Source organism: Paramacrobiotus metropolitanus, unplaced genomic scaffold, assembly GCF_019649055.1.
Source record: "Paramacrobiotus metropolitanus isolate TYO unplaced genomic scaffold, Prichtersi_v1.0 Parri_scaffold0000007, whole genome shotgun sequence".
NCBI classification, from domain to species: Eukaryota; Metazoa; Tardigrada; class Eutardigrada; order Parachela; family Macrobiotidae; genus Paramacrobiotus; species Paramacrobiotus metropolitanus.
The window spans coordinates 2,581,688-2,596,201 of NW_026570227.1; the positions used below are offsets into that span (position 1 = coordinate 2,581,688).

At 43.7% G+C, this 14,514-nt stretch overlaps 2 protein-coding genes across 2 annotated transcripts; one reads left to right on the forward strand and one right to left on the reverse strand.

Moving 5' to 3' along the window:
* Window positions 1-84: 84 nt before the first annotated feature.
* LOC129582233 (vasopressin V1a receptor-like) lies at window positions 85-8,874 on the reverse strand. Its single transcript, XM_055473699.1, has 4 exons — window positions 8,047-8,874; window positions 4,587-4,822; window positions 2,163-2,449; window positions 85-1,053 (listed from the first exon to the last, which is right to left on the reverse strand). Exons 2-4 carry the CDS (start codon window positions 4,804-4,806, stop codon window positions 307-309), a joined length of 1,254 nt encoding a protein of 417 aa, XP_055329674.1. The 5' UTR covers window positions 4,807-4,822; window positions 8,047-8,874; the 3' UTR covers window positions 85-306.
* Window positions 8,875-12,292: 3,418 nt separating this feature from the next.
* Window positions 12,293-14,514, forward strand: LOC129582347 (uncharacterized). Its single transcript, XM_055473859.1, has 4 exons — window positions 12,293-12,371; window positions 12,474-13,203; window positions 13,272-14,117; window positions 14,204-14,514. The coding sequence occupies exons 2-4, from the start codon at window positions 12,535-12,537 to the stop codon at window positions 14,357-14,359; spliced, it is 1,671 nt and encodes a 556-aa protein (XP_055329834.1). The 5' UTR covers window positions 12,293-12,371; window positions 12,474-12,534; the 3' UTR covers window positions 14,360-14,514.

The window sequence follows — 14,514 nt, forward strand, 5'->3', positions numbered from 1 at the left end:
ATTTTGAAAAAGTCTCAGTGCCATTTTAAGGTTTATTTCAAAATAAATTTCGCTTATTTTTATACCAGTAATTGCGGAGGAATTCTTAGCGTCATTTTCAATATTAAAATCGAATTAAATTTTGCTAGCTTGAATACATATGTTTGCCGTTTGCGTATTCATGTATACAAATCATAGTACGTACAATTTATATGCTGTATATGAAAAAATGCAAAAATATCCAGTTCCATTACCGTACATCAATCAGTATACAGAGGCCAGAGCCGACATTAGTAATGCACAATAAACCGAGAAAACTACGATTATTTAAATCATAACGAGCACCGTCCGCGGATCGTAATTCTCTTCCGGTTCTTTCTCTTCCTTATCCGTGGTCAGCAGAATGAGCTTACTGGACGGCGACGTCGACATGACCAGCGACGTGGCCGTCTTCATATTATTCGAGCATACCGACACCGCGGTGTTCCGGCGCGACGCCGCCGCCGTGGTCGCCCCACCGGGCAACACCGAGGGCCGCGGTGATTCGCTCAACCGCATCCGGTCGCCCCGCCCCCCGCACCACACCTCCGTGATCGATTTCAGCGGGATATTGAAGCTGGCGTAGATGATCGGGTTGACACAACTGGAAAACCACGCCATGCACTTGGCTACCGCCCCCAAGGCGGGCGGGATGCGGTGCGTATACTGCCGGTACGTCCAGGCGTTGAATAAGGTCAGCGTGAAGTAGGGCAGCCAGCAGAAGATGTAACAGGTCAGGATGCACACGGTCAGCTTGATGGTCTTGACTTTGGCGCGTTCCACCGAGTCGGTGGCGGCGGCGGAACGGCGCAGGGCGAGGGTGTCGGTAGTGGAGGGGGTGGTGGAGGTCTTGGCGGAGGTCTTCCAGACGACCAGGGCGATTTTGATGTAGCAGACGGCCACGACGACGATGGGGATGAGGAAGATGTAGGTGGCCAGAAAGGTCAGGTACACGATGCGCTGCCATTCCGCCGTGTAACCTTTACTCTTGCAGGCGTACTTGACGGTACCGTCCGGCTTGGTGCCGTCGGGGACCTGCAATTACCAAAAAATATAATTTATTTGAAGAGAAACATCAGTTTTATATAAGACCTTTACATGCACATATTTTTTACACGTATGCATTGTACATGTTGTACAATACATATCTATATACAGATTACACATACAGATTACACACACATATATACGAGTACATACATATACGTATACATATACAGATTATTAAAAAGAAAAACATAAAACTAATATTTGAAGTACAAACTCAAGTAACGAGTTCAAAGGCATTTCTTGTTAGAGACAAATAACACTAAAGCAATTGCTGCCGGCGTTGTTTACATCGTCCGGCTAATCGCGTGTTCATCTTCGATCACGTGCCCTTCCTGTGAAGAACACGATGCAAACGTGCGCCCACTTGCGGCTTCCTTGTACACAACAACGCATAATCCCCGAAGTAGCGGAAACAGCGGGCAGCTCTACCGAAACGCGGAAGCGCAGCACGCAGACTTACTGCAGTTTTTCTTGGTCTGGCTTTCATCGTATTTTTCCACACCATAAAGCACCGCGTATACAGTACTTCGAAGTACCGATCGTTAAATCACGTGAGCATTTTTCTCGTCAAATACTTAAATCGGTTTCTTTTATTTTAAATTTCCTGATAAATGTATCGCTTATCAAAGAAACAAAATAAATAATTTTATGCCTTTATAAAATAGTTTTTCAGCATTAATAAGTATTTGTATAAATAAATAGCTGCAGAAGTGAAATTAGTAATTTTATTTTCATTAATAAATATATAATTTCGTTATTGGTAGGCATCATCGCACAAAAACTCGATAATCGGTTCCGCGACAGCATATGTGGGTTAGAAAGGTCACACCGGTAATTTTCTTCCCGCGGACCCAACCCACCTAACCGGAAATACCAGCACTCCGCCGGAATAAATCGCATAAATTCGTCGCACATATTCGCTCCCTCACGTGACCGGTAATTACGTATATATAGCTAGCGTTAATGACCTTTCCCGTAAATTAACCACACATGAATGAGCCGCCGTACTCGCTGATACCAGTAATTACGTAAACCTCACGTTAATGACCTTTCCCACTCTAATCCCATGTCACCGCACATTTCCGGTCGCTTACCTGGAGAAAAATGAGGATCTGCGGGATGGCGAAGATGGCGGCCAGGATGTAGGACGCGGCGATCATGCGCTGGCTACGGGCGCGTGTCCGGCTGAGGAACATGGGCCGGCAGATGGCCTCGTAGCGGTCGTAGCTCATGCTGATCAAGATGAACGCCGTACTGCCGAATAGCATCCCCTGGATGTAGGTGAAGGCCTTGCAGCCGACGTTGCCGAACAGCCATTCCCCGCCGAAGGCTTCGAAGAGGATCTCGGCGGACATGGAAAACAGGGCGATGAGGATGTCGGCTGAAAAGGAGAGACAATCACCTGTACGGGATATTATGTAATTCGGAAGGTTGCTGTGTTCGCATACGGAAATTGTTGATTTCTTCTTGCTGCAGAATATTATGTAGTTAGTTTCGCTAAGTCATGTACTGTATTCTTACTTTGTACGGTACAGCATAATGATGTCGTAGAAGCAATCATAATTTTCTAGATACACAGTTTAATTGTTTTGTTTAATAAACCATTACTGCCTATTACTTTCCCACATTTTTTTTTAAAAAGCGCTTCTCTTTTATTGAATACTATATATTATGTTCCTAGCAAGACGGCAGTATTAGCCATTAAAAATCAAATTTTTTGGTGGTTGACAAACAAGCTTTTTTTTCCTGTACATGTTAAATACATCAACTAACACAGCACATTAACATAAAGTTACAAGCGCATCATGTGCTTGTGTTGATGTGTTTATTATCGTAAATACTAAATACCATACTTCTATATTACTTATCGAGCAGGTTTGCAGGTGAATAATTTATTTATAGTGTACATGTATAGTACAGGTACGACTTTGCAATTTTAATGTCGCGTGTCTGTATGTACTTGTACTGCGTTGCAATATGCACTGTACACGCTCGCCACTGGTCAGTGCGCTGCATGTACAGCGCATATTTGGGTCGCTGCAGAAACAGGTGACAACGTACACCGATCACATAGTACACCCCAATCGCGCACTCTTCTTTCCAATGACTCGAAATGAGCGTTAAGTAGCGCAAATTAATAATCTTCAGGGAGAACCTATTGTTAGCCTCACACTTCCTGTCACGCTCGCCCCTAATGTCTACCTACAGTTTTCAGCGGTGCTAATAAAAATCCCCTGTGGCTCCTGTGCGTGAATGCCGTACGAAAAAAGCACTTGTTTCACTCGCATAACAAGATCATACGGAAAAATTTCTCTTTTTGGAAGAGAAAGGCGGGAAAAATTATGCGAAAAAGTTGGATAGTAGGGAAAACGCCGGCGGGAGGCTTTTGTGTTACGCCTGTATACAGTGTGATCCGCTGGCATTTAAACACAACCGGAAATACGCGGGGAATTAAGCCTGGCGCTTCCTATAACAGCAGCGCGCGCATTGTTGACGGGACCGGCTGTTATGCAACGCACGTACCATACGCACGACATTGTTGCTGCATCGGAAATCATGCGTTTCCGCTGCCGAATCTCGACTTTTCTGGTTATATGAAAACTCACTGTTTTTGTTCGTTATTGTTGAACAGCTCCAATACAAGCATATCACAATTTTTGGCTAGGAAGGGTGTTTCCATTTATAGAAGCACAGTAAATTTTCGTTCATACTTGTGTTGAAAATAAAATTACAAGTACAAAGTATATTGTGAAACGCCCAACTGGAACAGGGTAAGATTAAGAAGCTGTGGTTTTTTTTTAAAAAATGGTATGTAGAGTAACTATACGTGCTTGTGGATGAAAAACTAAAGACTTTTCCCTTAAAATTAAAAAAAATTATATTTAGCGATTATTTCAATCTTTACCTTGCTTATTAGGAACCTGTTGACGACAGTTCAAACGGCTATAAAGCCACTCTTCTACGTCACCACGTCTTCTTCATTACCACACTACTCCTTCAGCGTTTCTCACGAAACCCCTGTACTTTTAATAAATTTTGACTGTTCTATTCTATTCAATTATAAAAGTACCGAATAAAATGCCAATCGTGATTTCACAGCTAAAAATTGTTTAGACTCAAAGCATTACGAGAATTATGTAATTGATCGGCGGTCGACAACAGAAAGGTGTCCTGCGGTTAAATCGTAATGGCCGTTGCGTTTACGCAAAGCTGAAGATTACCAGTATTAAAGTCCAGTATACTCGACACGAGTCATGTTAAAATAAATAAATATAAAAATTATTTTATTTAAAAATATTGCAGCTTTACTGCAGACTGGCAAAGAAACAGCTTTATTATCGAAGTAATGGACGCTCTGCCCGAAATATCCACTGCACTACGTTGACTGGCCAAATCCTTATTAGGAGTAAGCCAAACTGTGCGGATATTCCGATTTCCATAATTTTAACACATTTAATATATATGTAAAATACGTTCGATATCGTTTAAAATGTGTAATACGTATAATATACACTTACTGCAGGCTAGCGCCATGACGAAGATGGAGACGGGCCGTTGCACCCCGGTGGTCTTGCACAGATACACCAGCACCGTCCCGTTGCCCAGCAGCGCGATGACCATGAAAAACGATAGCAGAGCCACCATCTGCGCGCCCTCCGTCGACAGCGGACTGCTGGCCGGTAGCGGCACCGGCACGCCGGACAGCGGATGGCTCCCATTAAACGTCCCCATCATCATCCACAACCCGACACTCCTAGATCAAGATACCGCGTTTAATTAAATTAAACCATACGACAACATTCCGCAACGCGCAGAAGAAACGGGGAGAAACGATATCAGCAGGAAATATAATTCACTTGATTAACTCAGAGAGATGGAGCAGCGTTATGGAAATGTGGCATTGGCATTTAGGAATGTCGACTGGCTGCTGTCGGGTTGCGATCAGAGATTCATCTGGTCAGATCGCGCGCGCGCGGTGTGTGAGATCAGCCGTGTACTTGCGTGCTGTGCGTAGAGCGGTGTATGCGCGAGCGCGGGAAAATCAATCCCTTGGGCTCGTTGAGAGGCGTTGCTGTACAGTTCCGGTTGAGTAGCGACCCTGTACGCTTACAGCACGCGCAGCTGCGTCCTGCGATCTCTTCTTAGCGTGATGTATTATGCGTTCGACGCAGGCTACCGGCTTTTATTCAGCCTTTACCGAAACGTACCGTTAAATTCGATATTTACAACGTAGTACTAAAAAAAGCGTAAAGCGGTCAATCAAAGCGTAAAAAAGTATAAATACCAATAAAAAATTTACTGGAGATATCAACAAACAGTATGCATAATACGCTAACGCTAGGTTCGAACAGGGAAGCGCTTATTTGCGCAGTATGCGAAACGAGGCATATAATTTTTTAATACTACTTTGTAACTCTTGTCTCGATGACGCCATACCGTTTTCCAGCGCGTTTGATTCGGTTTAAATAAATTTACGCACTAATGCCCGCTGTTCTTAAAGCGACCCACTCGAGACGGCAGTTTGTATGGATGCCCAACCATAACAAGCCACTTGTCCACGCTGTAAACAAGCGTGTATTCCAACCTTTCTTGGAAAAACCCGTGTTATGCTAAGCAGCGTTACGTAAGGGCTGGATATGATCCCAACGGGAGCCGTTTGACGCTTTTCTTCCCGTAACCGTCGGGATGTGGAAGTAATCGGGTTACCCACGGTTATGATCGCCATAATTGCGGATCCGTATGCAGTGCGTATTGCCCGTGTCAGTCAGCTGGAAGATTGGTGCCCCTGTCAAGGCCATTCGACGGCGAGTTCGAAGATTGTTTGAGTGGCAGTATCGCGCTGCATGCCAACGCGCCATCCAACTGATCGCCGCTCCCCGGGGACACGGCAACACGGGCGCGCGAAGATTATCACGCGGGTGCCTCGCGTATTGCAATATACTGCTGTATCCGTTATATATTTGCGGCTGTAATTGAAAGAGTGCCGATCAAGGACGGCACAATTTAAGCTGATTAAAAGATTTTCCACCACGCTCTGTTGTCCGCTTGGAAAGACGGTTTAGTGACCTTTATTATTTACGAGGCAAGAAGTCGTCTAATTTTAAAAAATAACCAAAAATTCAGCTGGTAATTTTAGCACATAAAAGTGGTGAATAGATGTAAAGGTCACCACTTTAGGTGTCCGTTTAGAAAGGCACTATGGTGACCCTTGTTATTTGCGCGCCCTGTAGCCGTTTATTTTAAAAATCACCGAAAATTCAGCCAATAATTATAGCACACTGAAAACACGGAAATAAAAAAGACAAATGTAAACGTGAAAAAAAAGCCTGGTGACCTTTAAGATATATGTGCTAAAAAACACTGAATGTTAAAAACATTACTAGAAATTTGAAGGATAATTTTAACAACTTAAAAGCAGTGTATGTGTAAAGGTCATCATGTAATGATGTCCGCCTGGGAAGAAAGCTTGGTAACCTTTAGTATTCAGGTGTATAAAAGCAGCTTAATTTTAAAAGGCAATAGAAATTTAATGGTAGCGACCTGTATAAAGGTCAACTGGTTAATAATCCGTCAATATTTGAATACGGTCATCGTTCGACTGTCCGCATTCGTGTGTGTGCGTGGCAGACGTGTTCCTGATTTCATATGACAGTGCGTAACGGTAGGCGAATGTCGGAACAAATTGTCCGCTCATTACCAGCACAATAAGTGGTAGTGTAACTACGGGCTGGAAGATTAACGACATGTAATCACGCAGAGAAACGGCACCGATCAGTGCCGAGAAAGCAGATCAATAACACTGCACTTGAACTTCACAAATTCAACCAACACACACACCGATGTTACATAGTATACACTTCACTGCGCAATTTGTTTGATGGGAAAGCGCGGAAGGGGGGAACGCTGACTGGCAGCGGATCCCCCTGAATAAGCCGGTCATATATCACAAGTGGCGGGGAAATTACCAAGTCAATGCATGTCGCCGAGGAGCAAGCGGGAGATGAGGGAGAAGAGAGGAAGACAGGCAACGGCAGTACTGTTTTTTTGCTGTGTGACATTTTCTTGGCTTATTTATGTATGCGGGCGGGTGTGCAGTGTGATTGGCCGTGTTTGTGCCGGTTGTCTGACACTGGTTAAATGGCCGCAATTGGGCCCAATTATCGGCGACCTTCAACACGTAAACAGCCGGGCGATTACATGTTTAACGGGCCTTCCGAGGCAGCACAACGTGTTGGGGAAATTGAATTACTGACGAGCGCATAAAACATTTATTTTAATAAAAGCTGTATTAATGGACAGAATCCACTATCACTTATAAATTCATAATTTTACTTCGGTTCATCACCACAAAGTTCATGAAACGGCGAAAGGCTACTGGGGAAAACCACATCCACATAATTAAAAACGTTTTCACCATAGAGACTTTAACCGTGAAAACTTGGAATGGAATCAAAACACATCGTTATAATTAAACGCTTTTGGGAATTCAAAGAAAATCTGTTTATAAATAAATTGCACTATAAGGCGAAGTATGTGCCAAAAAAATATCTGTACATAATTACAAAGTTTGCGAATAAATAAAATAAATCATTCACAAAAAGGTACCTCGAAATAATTGTAAAAATATTTTAATCATAGATATTATATTAACTGATGAAATTAATAAAATGTAAATTGAACTAAGGCAAAAATACATTGTTATAATAAACACCTTCAAGAGCGCAGGAAAAAATTATAATTATTTTAATAATATAAAATCGCCCGCGAGATAGTAACTGTTACGTAGCAGAACAAAGCGCTTATTGAAACTGGAGATTCATATTGCACGCGTTAACCGCGTAACTCCATACGAAAAATCTCGTCGTTGTTTTGTCGCGCGACACGTGTTATGCATGTGTATCAAGTATCGTGCCGGTTACTTATTTCCCCCACAAACACCATCCCAACCTTGAATCAAGGGATTTCTTGTCAACTTACGTAATAAAGCTGTCCACCGGCGTCGTCTATCCGGCTTATCAGGTTACGCGCATGACTGCTCTGAGAAGCGTATATAACAAAAATCACCCAATCAATAATATTTTATAACAACGTGGTCCACGGGTTAATATTCTTCAAGCGGCAGTTACTTTTCCAATAATTTTATGAACCGGGGAAATTATGTATCCAACCGGCGAACAAATACTTCATCCAGCAATCAATTTCAAGTGTTCATCGAATGCAGCATCGTTTATAATATGGGAATATGATGCTCCAGCGGCGTTTTAAGTGGAAAAAGATTCGTTTTTGATTGCCGGCGTGTATTTACGTATAAAGAGTGGGACACAAACGATAATGAACACCATTTCCGTGGCGTGTAAATGGCCGCTGTACGCGCACAGCAGGGCGTCCGCTAGCCCCGGCTTTCTGACATCGGCGCAGTGAAGAAAAATAAACCAGGAAGACCCGATTCCCTCTGACTATCACAACAGGAAACGCCGACCCATTATAAGAAACAGCAGCAAACCGGCATAAAAAACTCCCCGCCACAACAAACATGGAAATGTACTCTTGTGTTTGCGACACAGAAAAAAATCGGGGCGGCACCGCCTGGGAAAATAAACACTACAGAAAAAATTGGAGAAAATTGTAGCAGGATGCACAACCCGGCGAGAGGGCGGGGCGGGGCTCCGTGGGAACAACGATGCCGGTTTTATGGGAAAATCAACGCACAATGCGTACTGGTGAAGACCGATTCGAATCTGGGCGGAACGGTGACAAAAGACAGCCGATAAACAAACGCCTATATAGCGTGTGTATTCCAGGCACTTTTTCCAGCAGAAGATCGTGTCGTCGCCTGATCGATTCCGCTTATATACATTACATTTATTAATGGGCGCGCTTTCTTGATCTTCTCCGGGCATCGCGCGATGTACGCGTGACGTCACCATTGCCGGAGGGAGGGCGCTGTCATGCATGATCAGGACGGGTTTCTCATGAATTTTAAGCGAAGGTTGCCAAGATCTGTTTGTATGTATGTGTCCAGTGCTTACGCGGGTGTGTTTATTATGCCGCTTCCGGTGGCAAACAGCTGCGCAGGAGGACATACAAGTGGGGGTGGCATGCATGGCTCTATGGCGCATTAATCACAGCATGCAGGCAGGATGAGCGCGTATGTGTTTCTTAATTGATTACGCAATAAGCCAGTGTGTCTTTAATTTGGGAAATTAATGATGTTTATACATAGATCCGAGCTGTGTTGGCGATGTCGATCGTATTTAATTGATGGCCTGGTCATTACTCGTCAACATCCGGTCTAAATGCGGCCTTGGTTGCTGATTAATTAGCGTCGGGGAATTTTTTTACAACATGTCCTGTCTTGCAGTAACAGCGCACTAATAAATTTCCGTGGGTTTTTTGGGAAGTTCGTTATAACGCATGAAACGCTGTATTTTTTATTCTTCCTTTAAAAGCTTTTTAAGTAATGTCTCTTAAAAACATTCCCCCGAGGTTTATTGCTGCTTTCCATTAATTCCCCATTGCTATTGAAATTATCGTTTTATTTCCCATAGTTATGAATTTTTTATTAACATTTTTATTTACAAAAAACCAGTTATTTTCTTTATTTTTATGATCATACGAATTGAATTTTACAATTATTTCGTTTCGCTACAGACACTTTTTAAAACCATTAAATTATTTTTATCAAATTTTTTTATCAAATCTACTGGAATTTTGGTCGGTTCGATAAACTACTATATTGTACAGTACATAAAGAATAATTATAAAAAAATATAGATCGTTTTGTGATTGTATTAGCAATTTTTGACGCACGTTTCCTAAACGGCCATACATCGCCACATGTATAACAATTTTTCCTTGCCGCTCTTCGACACGTTTTGCATTTCTATGCCTACATTTTTTTTTCTCCGAAAGGAAAACTCCTTTTACTATACAAGACAGCGCGCGATACCAGTAAATTCAATAATAACATAATCAAAATGCAAATCGGATTTGTTCCGTGTTCATATACAGAATCCATCGAAAGTTGCCCAGCCGATGAACCGTCTTGATTGAGTATTTCCGGTATGGGCCATCCTATCCGCGCACTATCTGTACATCGCAGTATAAACTATAAACGCCGGTTTCTGCATGTACCGCATTTTAGCCGCACGCGTTCCGTTCGTTCCAGCGCCGAATTAAAACTTTTTGGCCAGCATTTAGGCGAACTTAATTTAAAAAATTTTCCTGTAGAGAATATAAGCGTTTAATGAGAATGTGATGACAAGTGTTCTAAGGCAGCCGACCGGCGAGGCATCCGTGCGTTGACCAGGGAATTCAATTTGTCGGTTGTGTTAAGCGGCCCCAACTGCTAATTGCCATCGCCGTTTATATTCACACATTTCACACATGTATACACTGCACAAAGTATACGGCGATACGGCAAATCTCTTTTTAATGGTTGTGCCCCAGAAAAAGTCCCCGGTTGTACCGAGAGTCACACTGACCAACATTCCACTAAAACGCCGATGCAACGGACAAAATAAAATTCCGAAGGAACAGCGCTTTAAATAAATGGGAAGTTCATTTCCTTCGATTATTTCTTGGATTGCATGTTATTTATTTTTATGAACCGTATTTTTAAAATAATAAATAATCTTAAAAGCAATGACAAATTTCACAAAATCTTAAATTAAACATAAAATTCCGCAGTATTTTCGTGGAAACCTTGTAATAAATATAATAAATATAAATATAAAATAATAACGCAGGGAATTCGAAAAATTTGTACGACATGTACTTTACTATTCGATGTTTATATATTTTTAGTAAAAACTTTTCTGGTGATGTATATAGCACGCTATTTTATTCAATCACTATTCTGAAGTTTTATCTTTTTTTGTAAGATATATTTGTAAGATAAAATAATAATTTTTTTAAAAACCGATTTTTATTGCTGAATAATTTTTAAATTTTTGTATTTTTTAATGATTTCAGTTTTTATTACAAAATCGATATTTTTGCACTTGGAATTTCAATAATAGAAATTTTGACTGTGAAGTTAGAGAAAGGTTTCGCTGACAGAAATCGACACCATCCGGAAAACAGTGTGTATATAAGGAAAACAAGCGTAAACGATGGAGTTTTCCTGGGAAACAGAGATTGAGTTAACAGCGAGTTGACCCAATTTGGCCGGTGTCAGAATCGTCGATCAGCAGTATTTAATTCTCAGCTGCGCTGAGTATCATGGGAAACTATGTAAACTGTGGACAAGGGAATGCACGCGGGGTATAAGAATGATATCATTCCGCAGTATTGCGCCACACATGGGCAAATTGCCGGTCTGCCTGACACCCGGGGTCAGGCAGCGGCGCCGATAATTGACAGGTCTCTCATCGGCCGGCCCAAGTGTCCATTCACCATCGTATCATCGTTTCCGGCAACCGCGCAGCTGACGATACACCGCTCCTGTCGGCGCGTGGACGGGATGTATTCAAATTTACAAAATCACCCAAAAAATACTCAAAAAATAACAATTTTACCAATAAATGTAATACAGAGGAAAATACAAAAACATACCAACGCTGCGAAGGAAGAAGGATGGTAATGACTTAACCGAGCGCCGGGCACCACTCTGCATGCGCAAAAATATCGGAAGAACGAAATTTAATTTAAATCAAGCCAGTTCACTCAAGAGCACTGACCTTTCCGTCTTATGATTTGTGTAAATATGCAGGACTCGCAATTATTCGGTTGTTTACGAAATTTAGGTTTTTACAGTTACGACATTTACAAGGACGATCGCGCCAAAATAACAAACGAACATGTTAGATGATTAGTATGGTAAAGGAAATGGTACGGCTGTTCTGAGCAGACTGCCTTTTCGCGTGCAAGAAGACATTTTTTAATTACATTTTAATTATCAAGTAGTGTACCAGCGCCTGCAACCTTTGCTTACTAAGTGGCTGTTACCTTTAAAGATTTGAGTTATTTGCTTGGTGTAGCCGTGATTTTTTTTAGGTAGGCGTGTTCGCACATCTACTAATGTGGCATGGCGATCCTACAGAGCTGATTAAGAAAGTATCGCTTTTACTCGGAAAGCGACGATTTAGCCTTTTGTTGAACCGGTGGTAAATCGCTTTTACTGATACTTGATAAAAGTACGTACGTAAACGTAATGTACAATGTATTAGAAGCCATCTTGCTGCTTCTGTTTAACGGTACGCAGTACATGCAATTTCTACACTTTAACTTTCTTTGGATTTATTGCGGCTGTAATTCACGGACTGGGTTGCCGTTGTTCTTTACCTGTTTAAAGATTCGTGGTACGTGAAAGCCAAATCAGCCGTGGTAGGTCTGCTCCCGGTTGTTTTTCTTCGTTCGCTAATGAATTTTCCATTTCTTTAAATTTTGTTTTCGAATTGCAGGCGCTGGTGTAAAATAGGGACGGAGTTTGGCCATTTTCCTTGTTAAGATCAGCGATCCACTATGTTCAGCCTAACGCACTACGCTAACAGCGTGGATATTCTGGGAGACGACGGGATGATGCGGTACGGACGCGTGGTGGACGTGGCCAACAACGGTCTCTTCGTTGACCTGCTCTATCCCAACCGGCGCCGTGAGTACGTTCCATTCAACAGGCTCTTTTCGCCGTGCGAGACGAGCGAAGCTGATCCGCATCGCACTTTCTCTACCGAATTCGCGACATTTCACGTGGAAATCCTGGTGCCGGAGACGCCACGGGGACCCTTGATTTGGCTGCCTGGCCTGGCAATCAGTTTGGGGCTCGGTGGGTCGGTGGAACATTACGGAGGCACCATCGTTCATTGGCGACGCAAGGACAACGGAGAGCGCTGCTCGGACATCATTCCCATTCAACGCATCCGTTGGCCGCTGACGAACGCACTGCCACTGCACCGTTACATCCGTCCGCAGATCTTCGTCAAGCGTACCCTGCCCCTGGACGATGCATTTCACTCGGTGTCCTCTGTAGAATCTGAGTTGCTCATCAAGCGACTGAATGACTATGAATTGCGTCGCCTTCCCTTTCCATGCTCAGTGGACGTTGTGGAGCTCGTGGACAGCCGTTTGGGTTACATATTCCAGCCACGCTTGGAAGGTTCTGGAATATACGATCCCCGAGGCTTGCGAGTTTTGGTAAGAACGAAGGTGTTTTGGTTTGAAATCGACTGGATGGACGACTACAAGTACTGTGGGGTTTTCAGGCGTCGCTGGCCAGTTTCCAGGCGGAGCTGCTGAGACTGTCGGCGGTGATAGAGGAGATCCCGGCAACAAGAGACACGACGCTGTCAGCGCAATTGTGGCAGCAAGTATTTTCAAACTTGGAAACTGTGACGCAGACGAAGCTGCGCGCGGTGTGCACCGCGTGGAACACGGCAATGGATGAGCCAGTGCTGCGTGGTTGTATTGTGATCGGAGACTGCGACGATTGCAAGTGTAACTTCACCGATTTCCTCCGCATGGCAACCGTGTACAAGCGCCTGCAACCGGGCACCCAGTACGTGATGACGCAGGCCGGTAGCGTCGAATGCTGCCCGATGAGCACCGTCCATGTGCTGATGCTGTGCGACATGATTCACTATGTGGTTCACCACCACATCGACATCCGCCTGCGCAGTCTGCATGTTAGCCGATTCGCTCTAGATTTGCAGATTAACGGCGCCACCGGTATGGCGGGCACTGGTGGATGTGCCTTGCATCAGCCGGATCCGGCAACGGTGGCGGCCATGGGGGGATGCGGTTCGTGTCAACTTGAGGACTTCATTGCCGCCTGCTGTCGTTTGCCGTGTGATGCCGTCCACTTAAGCCACTGCGCTGTTCATCTGCTCTGCTGCTATTTTGCCAACGAGTCAGACCGCTGGGAACGGAAACTCGTCCGGGTAGAGATACACATTCTGACAGCGCACTTGTCTAGAAGTCCGCGCTTCCGCTGCGCACTGTGGGAGGCAATGGACACGGCGCTGCCTGAACCAGATGAGCAGCAGCTGTTGGGCCTCTTATTCTGGCTCCAGCATTTCGCAGATGAAAAAATCGTGAAGGCCGTCTGCACGGTAAGAGTGTCCGTTACGGGTTGTCGTGTTATGTGTGTGTGTGGATTTCTGGCTTGAAAAGCATTAAACTATGATTAATTTTGCAGATGTTGTGCGCACTGCAGTCGGCGGATCCGCGTCCGTCGGCGCATTACGACGGGAAGAAGTGGTGTGTTGATGGTCTGGACGGTTTGCAGCTGGCGAACCTGTCGCGTATTAGCCGGCATTTTCTTGTGAACTTGCAGCCAGATACGTTCTTGTAGTCCATCACGGTGCGGATATTTCGGTGGACAGAATTATTAGAGTATAATTAAACTACTGCATCACTTTTATTTCTTTAATTTAATGGGCTGCATCGGTGATTCTTTTATTTCTATTTGGGTTTGAGTTCTGAAACAGTTGCGCATCCGGTTTATTT

Excerpts from the sequence above, each read along its gene's own strand:
- LOC129582233 (XM_055473699.1), bottom strand. The coding sequence starts at position 4,806 with ATGATGATGGGGACGTTTAATGGGAGCCATCCGCTGTCCGGCGTGCCG. Across the intron at positions 2,450-4,586 it reads CGTCATGGCGCTAGCCTGCA|CCGACATCCTCATCGCCCTG; the intron begins GTAAGTGTATAT and ends TCTCCTTTTCAG. Across the intron at positions 1,054-2,162 it reads AGATCCTCATTTTTCTCCAG|GTCCCCGACGGCACCAAGCC; the intron begins GTAAGCGACCGG and ends TGGTAATTGCAG.
- LOC129582347 (XM_055473859.1), top strand. The coding sequence starts at position 12,535 with ATGTTCAGCCTAACGCACTACGCTAACAGCGTGGATATTCTGGGAGAC. Across the intron at positions 13,204-13,271 it reads CCCGAGGCTTGCGAGTTTTG|GCGTCGCTGGCCAGTTTCCA; the intron begins GTAAGAACGAAG and ends TGGGGTTTTCAG. Across the intron at positions 14,118-14,203 it reads TCGTGAAGGCCGTCTGCACG|ATGTTGTGCGCACTGCAGTC; the intron begins GTAAGAGTGTCC and ends TTAATTTTGCAG.